General features: G+C 35.1%; 1 protein-coding gene across 5 annotated transcripts in view; it reads left to right on the top strand.

Moving 5' to 3' along the window:
• The first annotated feature begins 904 nt into the window (after window positions 1-904).
• LOC117342816 (tripeptidyl-peptidase 2-like) overlaps window positions 905-19,259 on the top strand; it is a 36,780-nt gene continuing 18,425 nt past the window's right edge. For all 5 annotated transcript variants that reach the window (XR_004535903.1, XR_004535902.1, XR_004535901.1 and 2 more), the window contains exons 1-16: window positions 905-1,067; window positions 2,676-2,804; window positions 3,038-3,238; window positions 4,032-4,156; window positions 5,782-5,879; window positions 11,704-11,769; window positions 12,502-12,656; window positions 13,175-13,251; window positions 13,808-13,935; window positions 14,368-14,467; window positions 14,785-14,918; window positions 15,195-15,325; window positions 16,091-16,268; window positions 17,690-17,847; window positions 18,085-18,161; window positions 18,744-18,850. Coding sequence is in view for 1 of the 5 variants with exons in the window: in XM_033905075.1 (XP_033760966.1) it covers window positions 906-1,067; window positions 2,676-2,804; window positions 3,038-3,238; window positions 4,032-4,156; window positions 5,782-5,879; window positions 11,704-11,769; window positions 12,502-12,656; window positions 13,175-13,251; window positions 13,808-13,935; window positions 14,368-14,467; window positions 14,785-14,918; window positions 15,195-15,325; window positions 16,091-16,268; window positions 17,690-17,847; window positions 18,085-18,161; window positions 18,744-18,850 (2,026 nt within the window). In the remaining 4 variants the exon portion in view is untranslated. The remainder of the gene's footprint in view (window positions 1,068-2,675; window positions 2,805-3,037; window positions 3,239-4,031; window positions 4,157-5,781; window positions 5,880-11,703; window positions 11,770-12,501; window positions 12,657-13,174; window positions 13,252-13,807; window positions 13,936-14,367; window positions 14,468-14,784; window positions 14,919-15,194; window positions 15,326-16,090; window positions 16,269-17,689; window positions 17,848-18,084; window positions 18,162-18,743; window positions 18,851-19,259) is intronic.

The raw sequence follows: 19,259 nt of genomic DNA, 5'->3' as shown, positions 1-19,259 counted from the left end.
TTTTGGAGTGAAACGAAAAAAAACCAATGCGAAAATGCTCACATTAGACAATTTATACCGGTCCACATTTTTCAAGGGAGACAACTCTCATTAGATTAATATTTTATCAAAAAATGCAGAAATACCGATAGGTCCAAAAGCAATTATTAATATATTTATTCAATCTACAACAGCATAGCTTGTCCCTCCAATGTTTGCCAATAAATAAATTACACATATATATATAAATTGGTATGGTTTGAAAATTGCATGAATACACAATTATACACAATCTGATAAAGTAAACAATATAAAATTATTATTAATGAAATTTGCGAAACTATACCAATTAATATATTTAATTATTTATTGACAAACATTTGCAAGACGAGCTATTCTGTTCTCCAATAGCTCTTGTTTTAATATGTGCTGACTAGATCTATAAATGAACAAAAATGATTTGATTTGATTTGAGTATGATTTTATTTATCAACCCGATGAACTGTTTTTTCTTCCGTGCGAAAACAAAAATAACATAGACCTCGCATGCCCATTTTTCCCCAAACAAGTTAAACAAAGAAACAACACTAAACACTTTTTAAATATGTTTTGTAACGTTAGTGTCATGAAAAATTATATTTCTATGCAATATAAGACTAGATCATCTACATGATTTCGATAAATGCATGTAACGTAAGTTTTGATTTATTCATCTTTTCTTGTTATTTACTGATTTATCGATTTATTTATATATGTTTTTGAAAAGAGACCCGTTTTAGGACAGCTGACTGTCGCCTTGTGTAGAGAGTCTAAATCTACGGTGCAAGGTTTCTTAATATTGTTGTAATCTCCGTCACAATAACGCTTGATGTTGGAACCGTCGAAGTAAGCGTTTTGGTGATATTAGAGACAATCGTCTGCGAAACATGGCGTCTACTGTCGAAGCTGATTTTCCCATTGAAGGAATCCTTCCCAAGAAAGAGACTGGGGCTGCAGCTTTCTTAACGAAATACCCAGATTACGATGGAAAGGGTGTTCTAATTGCGATTCTCGATACAGGAGTCGATCCTGGTGCTCCGGGATTACAAGTACTAAGATTTTTAACTATTGTCCAAATATTTTCACAAGCACACACTTGTCATGAATCAGCTGATTCTATTAGTTCCCTTTCTCAGTTTATTTGGTTGTAAACTGTCCAATTATTGGCGTAAATCGCTTCTATAATCTCAGAAACCATCGAAATTTAATTCAATATTTATACTGATGAATGGTATTGTGTAATCGTGTTTATTACTCGGTGTTGTAACGGGGACGAGTTTTGTGAGGGTCAATTCGCCCTAAAACAGTCGCATACGTTGTGATCAAAATCGCATCATCTTTACACCCATAATCATTAAAACGTGCTTTTTATACACCTCTGGAAAAGTTATGTTGAACTTTCCTTTGATAAATATATGGCAGCCTACACTATAAAAAGCATAAAAGGAATTCCAGATTGTAATTAGAAATGTGAAGGTCAAATGCAAATTTAAAATGAAAACAACACATTTAGCAAACATAGACGAACTTCTAATTCTATTTCTAGATGGTACGGAACAACTTTGTTGAAGATAATGTTATGAAACAGAAAGAGATTGATTGATTCCAAGAAAGCCAAACTGATTATCTATATAGAGACGGAGAGCGATTTTAGGGCAGTGACAGTAGATAGCAGATTTAAAAAAAGATTCAGTAATTAGAACAGGAGGATATGATATCCTACTGGATCTTTATAGTCCTTTCAGATATTAATCATGTAAAGAAGGATTGTTTTTTGACCGAACTGTATGTATCATCTATACCTCTTTCTGAATTTATCATCTTTTATCCAACAACAAAATCAAAACAACAAATGCAATCAAAATAATTGATTTATCGCTTATTGATAATTATGTTCAACAGGTATTGTATTTTTATTCAAATGCACCACTACAAGGCATTAGGAGCAGAATGGCTTATTTTAAGGTGTTAACACTGTTTGAACTGTAATGATATTGATTTAATTTATGAACTTCAGTTTGTGATACTCGTCTCCCAATTTTAAGTCCATTATCTTCAATATTCAAGACAAACAAACTTTTTTTTAAAAGTTTTAATTGGGAGCACAGAATTGTTATATTATTATATATATATAATTACCAGTAATTACTTACAAGTCATTACCTTTCCATGGTTATTTCTGTAGATAACTTTGGTGTCTCTGTCTTTGAAGTCTCACTCTTTTTAAAATTTGTCTCGAACAAGATCTATAGATTAATTTGTATTTCTTAACCTTTATGAGTTTTAGAATTAGATTTCCTTTAATAGTCATTTCTAGATGTTGGACGATTTGACAGCCACATTTCTAGTATGCAACTACTGCAGCTATAGGGTGCTCCATTATATGATGTATTGTATATATATGAAAATATGGGATTTTGTTACAAAAACTTTTTGTGTAACTGTCCCTTAAGCTTTTGGTACATACAAAACTGACATATATAACATCTTTCTGACTTCTATGATATTTATATAGCGCTAATTGAGACATCAATTCTTTCAAAAAGCAGAAACACTTGCTTTATTTAGTTCTCAATTGATGATCTAGGCCATTCTCGCCTTATACATATATATAACCCCTGAGTTTTCACTGCTTAAAATTTACCCATACATTTCAGGTTACGACAAATGGCAGTCCAAAGATTGTAGATGTAATTGATGCCACTGGTTCTGGCGACGTAGACACTTCCAAAGTGGTAGAGCCAGAAGATGGGGAAATAACTGGTGTCACAGGACGAAAGTTAAAGGTATTACGAAGCCAGTCTGGGTACTCATTTTATGTAAACTGATATATCATTGGTCAATTGCTTCTTGAATCATTTACCTCGTAATAGGCTTTTAATTACAGTATCCCAAAGTAAAAAAAATATATGTAAGATATTTGTAACTGACAAAATATTCATTATTATGATAGAGTCACATGTACATTTTACTACAAATTTAATGTTTTGATTGATGACATCTATGTTATCTATTTTAGATCCCATCTTCCTGGACAAACCCTTCAGGAAAGTATCACATCGGAGCCAAGAATCTCTTTGATCTGTACCCGAAACGCCTGCAAGACCGAGTGGTGAAGGAGCGTAGGGAACAGTCATGGGATCCTCCTCATCGGGCTGCTCTGGCAGAGGCTTCTCGCAAACTTGAAGAATTTGATGCTAAAAACTCAAGTCCTAGTCAGGTAGACTTATTTGCCAGGTTTATCACATTTTTACAAAGGATAAATTGTATCCCCAGGTAAACTACCAGATATATCCCAGGAGATATAAGATACAGTAAAACTTTCTTCAGAAGAACCTGTTTGATACAAATTTCTCCTTGTTATGAAGTAAATTCAAATCCCTGGTTTTGGCTTTTCTCTTTGCTTATAACTCCATTAGAAACATATTACAAATTCGCTATATAGCAGATTTTCTTTTGATACAAAGTCATTTTGTGGTCCCATCAAGTAAATACTTGCATCTAATACAAGTTTTCCTGGCCCATGTTTCCGAAAGTGTCAATTTTAGCCTTGTTTATTTCAAAGTGAAACCTTGGGCCAAAAAGGGGAATCAATCAACACATTATTAAGTATGAATCTGTTAAAACTGAAACAGCATATCAAGGTGTTGAAACTCTGCGTAGATATATTTGTTCAACCAAGAACGCCCCACTCGAACTGTTCAGTAGCCTGTTGGCATTCAAATCATACTTTGAGGAAGTATTGGTAAAGAAACATGTCAAAATCACGGATTGCTTTAAAAAGATGTAAAATGTAAATTAAGAAGTAAATGAATTTGAAATACATGTAACTCTATAATGAATTTCATTTGTAACAAGTCATTTGGAATGGAATTTGTTATAGCGAAGTTTTAGTGTAATACTTCTGATCAATTATTGTTGTTTAATTTTTACATACTATTGTGTATATCTGGATACACTAGCTAATAAAATTAGTATGTACTCCATTGTATGATTGTATGATTTGTGATTAGGAAGAAAAACTTGTGAAGGAAGACCTGCAGGCCAGAGTGGACCTCTTGACAAGCTTAGACAAAAAATACCATGACTGTGGACCAGTGTTTGACTGTGTTGTATTTCACGATGGCAATACCTGGAGGTAGTGGTTTAGATAATGATAATTAGTGTTTTAATAATTAATGTAATATCGTTTTACATGGTTCAGATAATAATTAGTAAGCATAGGTGTCAACCATCCCGGATTACGCGGGAAGTGCCCGGAAAATCATTAAAATTTCCCCTAAATCCCGATTTGGTACAGTTCCCGAATCGGGGTTAAATTTCTCCCGGATTTGAACAGAATCATAAAACCCCGGAAATCTCAGACACTTCGACCCTAAACTGATTATGTAAACAAAACACCCCCACCACCTGTGTAGCTGCCCTGGCCTGGGGCTTGGTGAGAGGGGAGTTGGTCACCGGTCACCAAGTCCATGCATGCGTGCCTGCCGACTGGCATACATTATAACCCATGTGGCTTCATTTGACACGGTCAGTTAATTTTGTGATTACAACTAGGATACATCTCTTTAAGAAAAAACACTGGTAATATCTGTCAACAAGATTTACTCACATGAAAGCCAATAATGCCTTTCTTAATCGTAGCTGTCAGTACCAGCGTTTGTACTGCCGCCATCTTTAATTGGACAATACTAATATAAAGTCGTAAACTGCCACAAAAATCCGGATTTCAATTTGGGTCAGAAAAAAAAACAAAAACACTTTTTAAGAAGTTTGTTTCATGTCACAATGGAACTAGTAGTAAAACAAAAATTAATAAATCACTGTGTAATTATTATTTGAGAAAGGAAGGGAGATAATTTGATAAATACATTTAGATATATTTCAGAACAAAAAAAAAAAAAATCAGGAGATAAGTAGTTACATTTGTATACTGGTTGCAAATTTCAAGTGACTACATCATTATTAATTCACTAAATACAGTTCCTCGCTATGAAATTTCTAAAAACATTTTTTAAAAGAATTAATCTTTTTAAAAAAATTTTTTTTTTATTATTATTATTCCTTACAATTAACCATATGCATTGTAGTCAAACTTTAATATCAAATGTAGCCCAAGGTAATTTACACCTGCACAAGCTCATGAGGAACATCACCTAAATGCAACAAAAATGTCGCGATTTTTTTCACGCACTTTCTCCCTCATTTTGGATGTGGAATGAGGGAGATCTCCCTCATTGGAGGTTTCAGAGGTTGACATGCATGAGTAAGTGTTGTCTGTTTAATGTTTAATCTTTTCTGGGAGGGACAGGGTCATGTGCAACAATCTACTTAAGTTTTTTAGGGTTTTCTAAGCCCTCTTGGTATTTTCCCCAAATATGTGCCATTATTATCATGTTCCTTCCATTTCACCATTTTGCTATATGGCTCCTGTCAATTAGTGGTATCAGTTTCTAGTTATTAATTATCAGAGACACGTTGTGGGGTCAATGTTTAATTTGCTTCATTGCAACTGAAGTAATTATTTAAACATTCATATAATACAGGACGAGTATACATGTACATGCAAACCTGAAATGATTAAGAATATGCTTGTATCAATAAAATCTGCTAATCAGATTGTCTTTAGTTCGTAGCCAATTGCTTAATATGTCATTAAGATCTACATTCCTTATGTATTGGGCTAGTCTTACTGTACATAGTGACAAATATTAATGTTTTACTTACAGAGCCTAGTGACAAATATTACTGTTTTACTTACAGAGCCTGTGTTGATACAACAGAGAAGGGTGATCTTGGTGATTGTAAACTTTTAGCCAACTTTGCTGAAGAGAGACAGTATGGGACAATCAGTCGCCAAGGTAATGATAATTACATAATTCCATTATCATTAATTCAGGCACCAGTTCTTATCAGACATACAGGTCTTATTTCTGTACATGGTATATAATAAAGGGTATGTCTATTGAACTTGTGTACCTTCCATAATTTATGTCTTGATATGATTACTTGCATACATACAACTGTATTTATTTTAAGGTAAGTCTCAGTAATATTGATGCTTTCAAATAGCTCTCTATGTAAATATTCCATGATATTTTGTTTACTAAATAGTTGTTTGTACACAACATTTAAAAACCCCATCACAGTCTTCATGTTAGTAAATATCTGTTTCTAACCTCGCGCCTTTGATCACGTGATGTTCTTGACCAATGGAAATACGTCAGGGGATAGCGCCACCTGCATTCATTTTCAAGCAGCGTGATTATTTGTAGCAGCAGTGTTTTATTCATCATTATTTTCTCCTATTGTTTACTTTCGTCGCAACAACTCCTATTGACTTTTGAACTTACGAGTGTTTTGCCTGGAGTTGTCGTCTCCTACGACAGTGAAGTACACACCAATAACGGTATTTACACGTGTGTTGTGTTTGTTTACATTTTTATCGACGTGTGTCGAGGACATTTCCTTTAGTTTACATTGACGAATGTCATTCGTCATCGAGCTGTGTATTTCCTATTTGGATCCTAACAGTCTTTTTGCAACCACAATGTGTTTTCTTTGCTATCGGGATCTAACTTTGTGTGTGACTTATTCGTGCTAGTGGAAATCGAAAGACATCAGTTTGTAAACCTTCTCGGGTCATCTAACATGGCGGCCAAGCAGGTCAGGAACGCGTCACTACCAGCAGCTTGGTGCGCGATCCCAGGATTCCGTGCGGGATTCAAGATGGCAGCGCCCATGTCTTGTCGAACACTGTAGGGCATTGCATCGTCTTCTTGGCGTTTACGGTTAATTTTGTAGGGGTAATTATCTGATTTAAGGAAAAATAATTAAGGAACTACACGTACAACATTATTAGTCTAGATTTCCATCTCGCGATATTACGACATGCAGTGTACTCGGAACTAACCGAACAACTTAACTAGTCGGAATTTCAATCTCCCGACGATTACGACATGCAGACTCCTCGGATAATCAACGAACAACTTTGATAACTACATACAGACGACTCGGAAACTCACCGAACTACATTATGCGTTTCCATCTCCCGATGATAGCGACATGCAGATAAAGTGGAAATCGTAGCATCAGCTTACTATGCTTCCAACTCAGTTGTCTTGGACTTTTCAGCGGTGAGATTACTCATCAATCTGTCTATTTTGACTTGTTGTACCTGACCAGACTTTGGTTACAGCGTGGATATCAGAGGAGCATTCTCGATACTTGTTACTCTAGTAAACATTTATATCTTCGCGTTCACACCTTCTATCTGTATCTAGCGTTACTGTTTTCTATGTACTTGTCACAGATATTTCTAAATAATTGGTTTACGGCATAGCTGTCACACCTTTTATCTGTATCTAGCATTATTGTTTTCCTTGTACTTGTCACAGATTCTTGTTTATACATTGTGCGGAATATATTATGCAACTGTTAAGGAGAGCTTTGTCATAGATATATATAGAGATGATGTTTCTTCCTCACTTTATTTAGTCTGTTACTAGATTGTTATTATCATGTACTAGGTTTAATTAGTTATCAGTCAGACCAAGCCTCTTCTATTACGAGTCAGTCACTCATCTCATGAGTAATCACAACTTAAAGTCTAGGATCTTCTCAGCAGCCATAAGAAGTGAAGTTTTTCCTTACAATAGCCACCAACCTATGCCATGTTTTATTTGTTTATTTTGTGGGTAATCAGGTCATGTCTTCAACCACAATCAAGTCACTCTTCTCTTGAGTTGTCATAACTCGAAGTCAAGGGTCTTCTCAGCTGTGTCTGCGAGTCAAGTTTCTTCTCACGAGTCACTGAGACTCAGAGCCAAGGGTCTTCTCAGTAGCACTTAGGAGTCAAGTTTGTCATGCCACCAGCTACTACTTCGCTGTGTTTTGATTCGTTAGTTTATGCAGTCATGTCATCGCTTCTCCAATCATGAGTCAAAACTCTTCTCATGAGTAATCAGAACTCAAGAGTCAAGGGTCTTCTCAGCTGTGTCTGCGAGTCAAGTCTCTTCTCATGAGTCACTGCGACTCAAAGTATGTAGTCTTCTCAGTAGCACTTAGTCAAGAGTGTCCCGCACTAGCTACCTACTACTTCGCTGTGTTTTGATTCGTTAGCTTACGTAGTCAGGTCTTAGCTTCTCCAATCATGAGTCAAAACTCTTCTCATGAGTAATCACACTCAGAGTCAAAACTCTTCTCAGCTGTGTCTGCGAGTCAAGTCTCTTCTCACGAGTCACTGAGACTCGGAGCCAAGGGTCTTCTCAGTAGCACTTAGGAGTCAAGTTTGTCATGCCACCAGCTACTACTTCGCTGTGTTTTGATTCGTTAGTTTATGCAGTCATGTCATCGCTTCTCCAATCATGAGTCAAAACTCTTCTCATGAGTAATCACAACTCAAGAGTCAAGGGTCTTCTCAGCTGTGTCTGCGAGTCAAGTCTCTTCTCATGAGTCACTGCGACTCTGAGCCAAGGGGATTCTCAGTAGCACATAGGAGTCAAGTTTGTCACTACAGGGGTACTAGAGTCAAGTCGCTTCTCTATGGCTCAGTAGGGTCAAGCTTCTTCTCTAGTAGGACCTTTCAGTATGAATGATTTAGAGTCAAGTTGCTTCTCTGCTGTCAAGTAGAGTCAAGCTTCTTCTCTAAGTCAGGCTTTTTAGAGTCAAGTTGCTTCTCTGCTGTCAAGTAGAGTCAAGCTTCTTCTCTAAGTCAAGCATTTTAGAGTCAAGTTGCTTCTCTGCTGTCAAGTAGAGTCAAGCTTCTTCTCTAAGTCAGGCATTTTAGAGTCAAGTTGCTTCTCTGCGGTTCAGTAGAGTCAAGCTCCTTCTATAAGTTTTGAGTACTCCATTTTCTTTCTTCACCGTGAAATACCTGGAGTCAAGTTGCTTCTCTGGAGTTCATCAGAGCCAAGTTTCTTCTCTGGGTGTTTCTCCAAATACTCAAGTCTTGTTAAATTAAGTTAGCTGTTTAAGCCCTGTACACCATTCAGTATCCTTATTGTATTTCTGCTGTTCAGTAGAGTCAAGCCCCTTCTTTAGTTTTGAGTACTCAATTTCTTTCTTCACTGTGAAATACCTGGAGTCAAGCTGCTTCTCTGGAGTCCGACAGAGTCAAGTCTCTTCTCTGGGTGTTTCTCGGAATACTCACATCTTGTTTATTTAAGTTAGCTGTATAAGCCCTGTACTACATTCAGTATCCTTATTGCATTAAGTACTTATAACTTTAATCGTATCTCCTTTTATGCATCGTAATCAGTTTGAGTGTTGGCAGGTTCATTATAACTACCTGTTCTGTGTATGTAAGTTCCTTAGTCTTGGCAACCAGTTTGTTGACTTTCTTAGGACATCTGCAACCCTTTCTTTGTCTATTATTAGTAGATATAGTTGACATACGGAGCTTGTTATCCTCTTACATCTTCAGGGTGCGTTCCCAGTACCTAATTATCATCCTTAACACTTTATCATTGGCACTGTTTCCTTAATTAGACCTCCATCAGAAGGATGTAGTTCTTGCATCTGTCTCATTCACAGACGCAGAATCTAGTGCTCCTTTAAATACTATCTCACTTTATAGTATTAGGTATGTTTTTCCTCTCTTTTTCAGCTTTATTCCATACGTGATATAACCTTTCAATCATTTGAACTCTTGTCATTACTTGGTTTATCTGCAAGCTTTATACCAGTTACTGTGCCACTGACCACATTTAACTTCTTAATGTCTCATTTTAGAGCATATGATAATTATGTGTGTATATATGTAATATACGGTGCATTAATTTCTATAGGCAAATTTGTGCTTAGTTGTACTGATTATAATCAATAATTTTCTAGTTCATCATCGATTCACTTTATCTACACTCTTAAAATATTACATTGTCATATCCTTCTTGCACATAATTTCTTTCTTGGGGGCTCTCATTCGGTTACTTTATTGTAACCTCTTCGATTTGGCCTTTTAAATTCGGGGAATTTCTTGCCCCCAATTCATTATATCATATTTTGTGTATTTATTTCTTATGTAGATGATATGCTTGGGATCGCCCAAGCTCGGGGGTCGCCCCATCTGAAACAGTCTTAGCAGAACTGCCTGCTTTTTAGCTACCAACTGCTTACTCTGTGGCTTGAGGTCGCTCAAGCTAGGTTTCTCTCCTCTCTATTAGTCATAGCTAGCTAAGCTATGATCGCTCTAGCTTGGGGGTTGCATGCCCCTATAGTATAATTAGTATCTTAATTGTTTAGGTGTATCTTTTTAGTAGCGAGTAAAAATTTATTATGTAATATTGTTAGTTGATGTTATTTAGTTGTAAGAATGAGCAGCCATAAGAATGCCAAAACCTTTAGGTAATATTTAATATGAGCCTGAACAAGTTATTGGTTCCATTCAATAAATTTTTGACTTTCATACTGTTTTGGTGTGTTGTGTATAAAATGATATTTTGTTTACTAAATAGTTGTTTTTACACAACATTTAAAAACCCCGTCACAGTCTTCATGTTAGTAAATATCTATTTCTAACCTCGCGCCTTTGATCACGTGATGTTCTTGACCAATGGAAATACGTCAGGGGATAGCGCCACCTGCATTCATTTTCAAGCAGCGTGATTATTTGTAGCAGCAGTGTTTTATTCATCATCCACCATCCGCCCCACCTCCACCTTTGATAATTTGCAGTTTTCTTTACTGTGGTTTGTGTATAATTGTTTATATTATATTATAATTACCTTTTAATATTTATATACTGTTGTTTTGATTGCCTGTACTTTTCATGTGTATATGTTGTTTTTATTATATGTGTTTACTTATAATATTTATATTTATTACATGTCTTTTTTACTTGTTTCGGGCTCATTTGTTTAGGGGTAAGTAATTTTATAAGGCCTCATGGTGAGACAACACCTGGCAAGCTGGTCTGAGCATTGGATAAACCTACCTCCCTGATTCAGGTTGGGGCAGCCGGCTCGCAGCACCTTTTTGTACATCTGTGTTGGTTAATTATAAGCTTTATTTTGTTACAATGCAAGCTGTCACATTTTCATTTTTATTTTGGGCTGCTCTTCTTAGTAAGGAATAGTTAGAGGATATCACTCACAGTAATGAATTTATCACGCCGTGATATTAGCACTTTTAAATTCGGGGAATTTCTTGCCCCCAATTCATTATATCATATTTTGTGTATTTATTTCTTATGTAGATGATATGCTTGGGATCGCCCAAGCTCGGGGGTCGCCCCATCTGAAACAGTCTTAGCAGAACTGCCTGCTTTTTAGCTACCAACTGCTTACTCTGTGGCTTGAGGTCGCTCAAGCTAGGTTTCTCTCCTCTCTATTAGTCATAGCTAGCTAAGCTATGATCGCTCTAGCTTGGGGGTTGCATGCCCCTATAGTATAATTAGTATCTTAATTGTTTAGGTGTATCTTTTTAGTAGCGAGTAAAAATTTATTATGTAATATTGTTAGTTGATGTTATTTAGTTGTAAGAATGAGCAGCCCCTAAGAATGCCAAAACCTTTAGGTAATATTTAATATGAGCCTGAACAAGTTATTGGTTCCATTCAATAAATTTTTGACTTTCATACTGTTTTGGTGTGTTGTGTATAAATACCAGTTTATATCTTTTGTTATCACAAATTATGAATGCAGACCTTTACTTACTGAACGAAATTGTGTATTCTTCTGTTTTCAGATATGCTGAATTATACTGTCAACATTCATAATGATGGTGATGTTTTAGAAATGGTAACAAATGCAGGTATGTCCACTTTGTTTGCCTAATTGATACCACTTTGTTCTTTTTACATTTTCATCAGTTTTTCTTTAAGCTCTCTTCCTGAAATTTCAAGTTTATGTTTGAACACTTTCAGATGTCTCGGACATATTTTTTAACATAATTGCTATTAATGTCATTCTTGCTTTTTATATGCTCCAAACTCTGAAGTTCTAAAGTGAATTAATGAGCAAAACATGTTTTCTGACTTGAAATTAGTATATTCTAGTAATATCATAAGTGAAAGTGAATTGTTAAAAGCTAATAAATCTGAGGCCAACAGTTATGTATTTCTGGTATCAGAGTTTTGAGTGGGAGTCATTGACAAGTTCAATATTTTGTAGGAGGATCAAATGTTGAGGTCATTTTGAAATACACAATATTTCTAACTAGTACTTTATCACATACTTTGTGTTGATAATATAATTTTAATCGTATTGATTTACATTATGAAACAGATGCTTTTTAACAACATGATATTATTTGTGTTAATAATCTGTTATATTGTCATGCCAAGCAGTAGTGAGTGATAACATTGCTGTATAATGTTGATAATCTGTTATATTGTCATGCCAAGCGGAGTGAGTGATATTGTCATGCCAAGCAGGAGTGAGTGATAACATTGCATGCTGTATAATGTTAATAACTCTGCTATAATCAAATTAACTTACATTGAGAAGCAGGAGAGACTTTACAATACTATTTGTCTTTTGTAAGGATCTCATGCGACCCATGTGGCATGTATAGCAGCGGGCTATTTCCCTGACCAACCAGAACGGAATGGAGTAGCTCCAGGAGCCCAGGTCATCTCTATCAAGATTGGAGACACACGTCTTGGTTCCATGGAAACAGGGACAGCCTTAGTTAGAGCTGTAAGTTTCTAATTATGCCCCTGCCTTAAAATGGGAGGGGGACATACAGTGTTACCCATGTCCATTTCGTCTCACCGTGTCGCATTCCCATCCCGTCGCAATGTAACTAGCTAATCTCAGGAACTGTCGATGCGATCCTCAACTGTGTTTTGGGGTCTCAAGAGGCAACGGGGGCATTTATGTCCTTAAGACATTTTCTAGTTTTTCATTAAATGCTGACAGACTATTTCAGTATAACATTAATATATTTTGCAGTTGATGTTACTCATTACATAATTATGTAAATTTGAATAAGATAATTTTTTTTCTTCTATTAATGTCTTTATTAATGTTAGTTTAAGGTAACTAGCTACAGCTATAAAGATAAACTTTATCCACAATCAGAGTCTTGTCATGATTTTATGTAAAAGTTGTTTTTCTACTTGGAAACATAGTTTTACTTGGAAATGTGGAAAGATAATTGTATTAATTTCAGATGATCAAATAATAATTTGGAAAGATAATTGTATTAATTTCAGATGATCAAAGTAATTGAGCACAAGTGTGACCTGGTGAACTACAGTTATGGAGAGGCTTCTCACTGGGCAAATTCAGGGTAAGAGTAGAATAGTGTTTATCATGTTGTGGACTGGTCTAATCAATTAACTGGGTATATAGTAGAATGATAGGTACATTTAAAGGGTCAGCATTTAAATCTAGGAGGGTATAAAATAATAAATATATATACTATGATATAAAATGAGTTTTCATTTCATATGTGATTTTATGAAAAATTGTTTAAGGATAAAATTTTTATTTTTTTTGAGCTTTGGTAATCAAAGATAAAAAAACCTTCCAGACAAATTTAAGATCACATACCTCAGAAAACTTAACTTTTGAATAGTTTTATAGTCAAAATGTGGAGGGCAAAATTAAATGGAGGCAGTCATTTTGTTCCATTTTCTTTACATGACACCATGACATCAATGTATATGAAAAAAGTATATTGGGCCACTGGAAAAATAATTAATGCGTGATTGGATCAATAAAATGTGCCTCTTGTTACCTTTTATGTTGTAGTTGTGATCTAGTACTGTAACAATCAAGCATGATCTTTTATGTCATGGGATACATAGTTAGAGTGATAATATTGATGTTTAATTTGTTGTCAGACGAGTGGTGGATATTCTCAGTGAAGCGGTCAACAAACATGGCGTAATATTTGTGTCCAGTGCTGGCAACAATGGACCTGCTCTGTCAACAGTAGGCACCCCAGGGGGGACAACTGATGCTCTTATTGGTAACCTTTTAATATTACAATTGTCAGTCCATCTCTAACCGTTAGACGTCGCATATTGATCATCTAGCATCAACTAACTAAAAGTTATCATTAGAACTGGAGCAGTCCAAGTCTAATTTAAATCATTGACAAGTAGTCAACATGATATTTGTCCTCTCTGAAATAGTCTAAAAAACCGATAATAATGTATAAGAAATGTAATTGTAATGATCTCTTATATAATGAACTTCTATGCCATACAGGAAAAGTGTTGTCAATGAAAAAATTCTTTATATTAACTAAAGGAACATTATGATAATGCATAAAATTTTGTGTCATGAAACAATACAGATTGCTGCAGCTGCAACTACTTCTTCCTGTCTCATGTCAAATAAAACCTGTCAACTAAAGATTTGATAATATGTAAATTTTCTAATGATTAATTTGCTTCAGGGGTTGGAGCACAAGTTTCTCCAACTATGATGGCTGCTGAATATTCTCTGAGAGAAAAGCTCCCCAGCATGCAGTATACATGGTCATCTAGGGGACCCACGTATGTTTTAACATCTACAATCTTTAAGACAAAAACAAATAATTAAAATTTTTGAAAAATGATTATGCATACTTATTATAGTTAATGCAATGATAGGATGTTTAGTTTGATAGATTTACTTGATTTGAGTAAAATTTTCTGTTCCCAGTAATGCAGACACTGAAAACAATATTTATGTTTTTCATCTTATGCAAAATTCTGCTCTGTACTCCTGTAAATTTTTGTGTCAACTCCCTGATTATCTCTGACCAATGTCAGAGTCTGTTTACATGGTCTAACTGTAGGAGGATATCTATTAATAGCTGTGTACTTTACAGACATGACGGAGATCTGGGTGTGTGTATCAGTGCCCCCGGTGGTGCTATAGCATCTGTGCCTAGCTGGACACTACGTGGATCACAGCTCATGAATGGAACTAGTATGAGCTCGCCAAATGCCTGTGGATGTATAGGTTTGTTAGCTTTCTGCTGTGAACTACCTTCTTCCTTACTTTGGCAATTCAGAACTTTTATCACTCAGAGTTTATTGAATTCAGAACTTTTATCACTCAGAGTTTATTGAATTCAGAACTTTTATCACTCAGAGTTTATTAAATTTCATTCAATGAAAATAATTACTATCATAATGTTGGTTAGCTTATGAATTACTAGATTTATTTTTCCTCCTCAAGTGACCTAACTAATTCAGGGATATTAAACCCAAACATTGGTCTTTGTTTACATTTAAGGTCTGGTTTTATCTGGACTGAAGGCCAACCATATAGACTACACACCATTTAGTGTCAAGCGAGCCTTGCAGAATACCGCACAGAAGGTGGACAATATTGAAGTGTTTGCTCTGGGTTATGGCCTCGTTCATGTAAGTGGATTGTAAAATGGTCCTCTAGATTACTATTAAGAAAGAAAAATTTTCAAGTTAGTCTGGAATTTCATGTGCTATGTTAAAATTGGTCTGAATCCAGGGAATCAAAATCAATTTATTCTAATTTTAACCATGGTTGAGTTTCTTTCCAATTAATCTTTTTAGAATTTGTAAACTATTCACTAATTTAAAAGTCTATGATTTTGTAACATCCTTGAAACAAAGCCTGAATGACTCAAGTGTTTATACTGTTATAGTCCTGCTACTCAGCCTGTAGATTATAATTTCTTAAATGATTTATATTCTAAATGTACCTTAATATGCAATTGGACAAATCTATCACGACTTAAGTTATGATTTCATGGCCAGGTATAGATGAAAAGAGAACATTATAGGAAATAGGTTTGGAAAGAAACATTATGGTAGAATGTGGGTAGGGATTAATTATAAGAGGTGTTAGTTATATTTCTGGAGAATCTTACATATATAAGCTTTATTTGATACTGAATGAAAAAACATAAGATTTTGAATGTAATACAATACAATTCTGATTACAATATAGTGTTAGTGTTGTTAGATTTACTAAGTTAAACATACCTGGTATTTCTAGTATATGTGTTTATGTTTCTGCAAAACTACATTTTATGAAAATTTTAGATCCAACTTAGCCAAAACAAATCTGACATTTATAACTATTAAAATAATAGGTTGTAATAATTGTCATAGGAAAAACTTTCTATTGATCTCCTTTGTCTTCTAAAGGTTGAGAAAGCCTATGACTATCTGTGTACATACCCTAAAAGTGCAGAATCTAAGATCAACTTTAGCATCAGCTGTACAGATGGCAAGCGTGGAATCTACCTCAGGGAACCTCATCACTTCAAAAAACCATACGTTGTCAATGTCACAGTTGAACCCAACTTCTTTGAAGACAAATCAGGTAAATTATTATCAAAGGTAGTTTTAAAGGAAGTTCTTTTTAGTACAGGAAATTTCCAGGAATAAAATTCAGTTTGTAGAATATAATGTCTTAGATTATATAATGAGTAATATACCTGCTACAACATTCAGTACAGGTTTTTGTATATAGAATGGGAGATTAACAAACGTCATTGAATGACAGATTTAGGTTTTATAATGTAACAGTAAAATATTTTTGTGGAAAACTTGCAGCTGTCACTGAATGACTTATTTAGGTTTACAGAAAAATATTTTTGTGAAATACTTAATCTTTGTATAAATAGATCTACCGTATATTCACAGTGAAATGTTTGAAATTACACTTGTCACTGTATCAATTGATTCTGTCTGTCTGTTTATCCGTCTGTCCGTCTGCTTTCACAATATAGGTTTCAAGTTTTTTAGCAAGTTTTTGAGGCTATTTGTGGGTGCCAAAATAAATGGGGAACATGGGCATTCATGTTGCACCAGCATATTTCTAGCTTATACTTTATTATCCCCCGCGAAACGCGTTTGCGGGGGATATTAAATTGGGCTCTGTCCGTCTGTGTGTCCGTCCAAGATTCTTTTCCGGGCTATAACTCCATAACCGTTCAACGCAGCTCCTTGAAACTTTCTGTATATATCAGACTAGTGCCCTAGTTGTGCCTTTTGCTATTGCGGACCTTCAATTTTCGGTATTTTTTCTTTCACCATGGAAACTTAGTCAAAAATACCAAATTACTATTTCCTTTTGTTTCCGGGCTATAACTCCAAAACCGTTCAACGCAGCTCCTTGAAACTTTCTCTATATATCAGACTAGTGCCCTAGTTGTGCCTTTTGCTATTGCAGACCTTCCATTTTCGGTATTTTTTCTGTCACCATGGAAACTTAATCAAAAATACCGAATTACTGTTTCCTTTTGTTTCCGGGCTATAACTCCATAACCGTTCAACGCAGCTCCTTGAAACTTTCTGTATATATCAGGCTAGTGCCCAAGTTGTGCCTTTTGCTATTGCGGACCTTCCATTTTCGGTATTTTTTCTGTCACCATGGAAACTTAATCAAAAATACCAAATTACTGTTTCCTTTTTCCCCGTGCTATAACTCCATAACCGTTCAACGCAGCTCCTTGAAACTTTCTGTATATATCAGACTAGTGCCCTAGTTGTGCTTTTGCTATTGGGGACCTTCCATTTTCGGTATTTTTTCTGTCACCATGGAGACTTAATCAAAAATACCAAATTACTGTTTCCTTAATAACTCTTACTTTGAGCTTAATTTATACATGTATTTGGGTTTTCATACCAACTGCGGGGCGCGGGGGATAATGCCAGGCTTTGCGGCTCCTTGTTTCAGTTGTTTTCCTATGTACATGTAATACTACATTCATGAGATAATGTGTTTCACTAATCATACAGAACAAGAAGAGAAGATTGCACTAAGTCTACAGCTGGCTCTGACATGTGATGCAGCCTGGGTGCAGCATCCCAAACATCTGGAGTTGATGAATGTGGCACGAACAATCAGTGTCAAGGTTGACCACAGTGGACTCACTGAAGATGCCCATTACACTGAAGTTAGTAAATCTGCAATTTTATTTCTTTAAATTTTTCAAAATATTTCTTGTTTCCATAAACCTAAATGTTCATGTATTAAATGGTAATTGAAAATATTGGTTAACAGGTGTGTATGTATAAACTTAAAATGAAAAAATTCTACCATAAAAGTGTAGTAAAAAAAACTAAAAAACTATTTACATTCCAATTAATCTAATCTAGTGTTAAATTTGTTGTACAATAAATTGTGCTTTCAGATATGTGCATTTGATGTGAGTTGTGTGGAGAAGGGCCCAGTGTTCAGGATACCAATCACTGTTATCAAACCAGCAAAGTAAGATAAAACAATGAAACCTGATTCTTGGTCAGGTTCTTATATCTCATCTTTTACCTATTTAATTGATAATCCATTTTATATCACAAACTTTAAAATAAATGTAAGAGGAAAATAATGACTGAGATATTTTTGTAATAGAGTCAATATCATATCGTTGTGGAAGATATATATGTCATACCTGAATAGAGATACACAAAGAAATATGTAGACACTAAATTAACACACCAGTCATAATACATAAGTAAGGATAGAAAAGAACACTTGAATGGGTTTTTAGGTATAGTATATAGAAATAACCCTTCTGTATAAATTCAGAATATGCATTACTACATGGTGTTATATATAGTTACCTAGGCTAGTATATATATATCTGTACACTTGTAAAATTTTCACATATTAAGTATATTGATATAGAACTGTCTGTCCTGCCATCACATTGTCAAGATCTATTCTTGGGAGCAGTATATACACCCTTCCAACAACATGAGGTACTCCAAATATCCCTGTAGGAATGTTTACTACCTTGATAGCCGACTATAATCCTTCCATGGGTTTAATTCTTCTATATTGTATCCACAGGGTTTCTGATGAGACTACGTATGAGATGTGCTTCAATGACGTACAGTTTAAACCAGGTCACATTCACAGACATTTCATCCATGTACCACAGGGGGCTACTGTTGCAGGTGAAGTATATCCTAAGAATGTACTATAAGTTTCACACTGTTTTTGATAAACATTTCCATTAGTTTTGCTGCGGTTTTCATGGTAAAAGTTGAGAAAATACACTTAACTACACTTAATTTCTATTCCTATAAGATGGACGTGATAGAGTTTTATTTTATGTTGTTGTTTGGATTTTTAAATCATATTTTTTGGAAATCACAATACCCTGTGTTATTCCACTCTCAATCCATTGTATAAATGTGCCGACTGTTGGATATATATATGTTATATTCCACTAACTACTAACTAGTGGAATATAAACTTCCGGTCTTTTGATTGGTCAAAAATTCGAACTTCGACCTGAGCTGCAATTGTTATTAACATCATCAATAATCGATTGACGTCACATCACCGAGTCCCAGTCGTCAC

This window comes from Pecten maximus, chromosome 14, assembly GCF_902652985.1.
Source record: "Pecten maximus chromosome 14, xPecMax1.1, whole genome shotgun sequence".
In the NCBI taxonomy this organism is placed as follows: domain Eukaryota; kingdom Metazoa; phylum Mollusca; class Bivalvia; order Pectinida; family Pectinidae; genus Pecten; species Pecten maximus.
The sequence above is the reverse complement of the archived record's forward strand: the minus strand, read 5'-3'. Positions and strand labels throughout refer to the sequence as shown.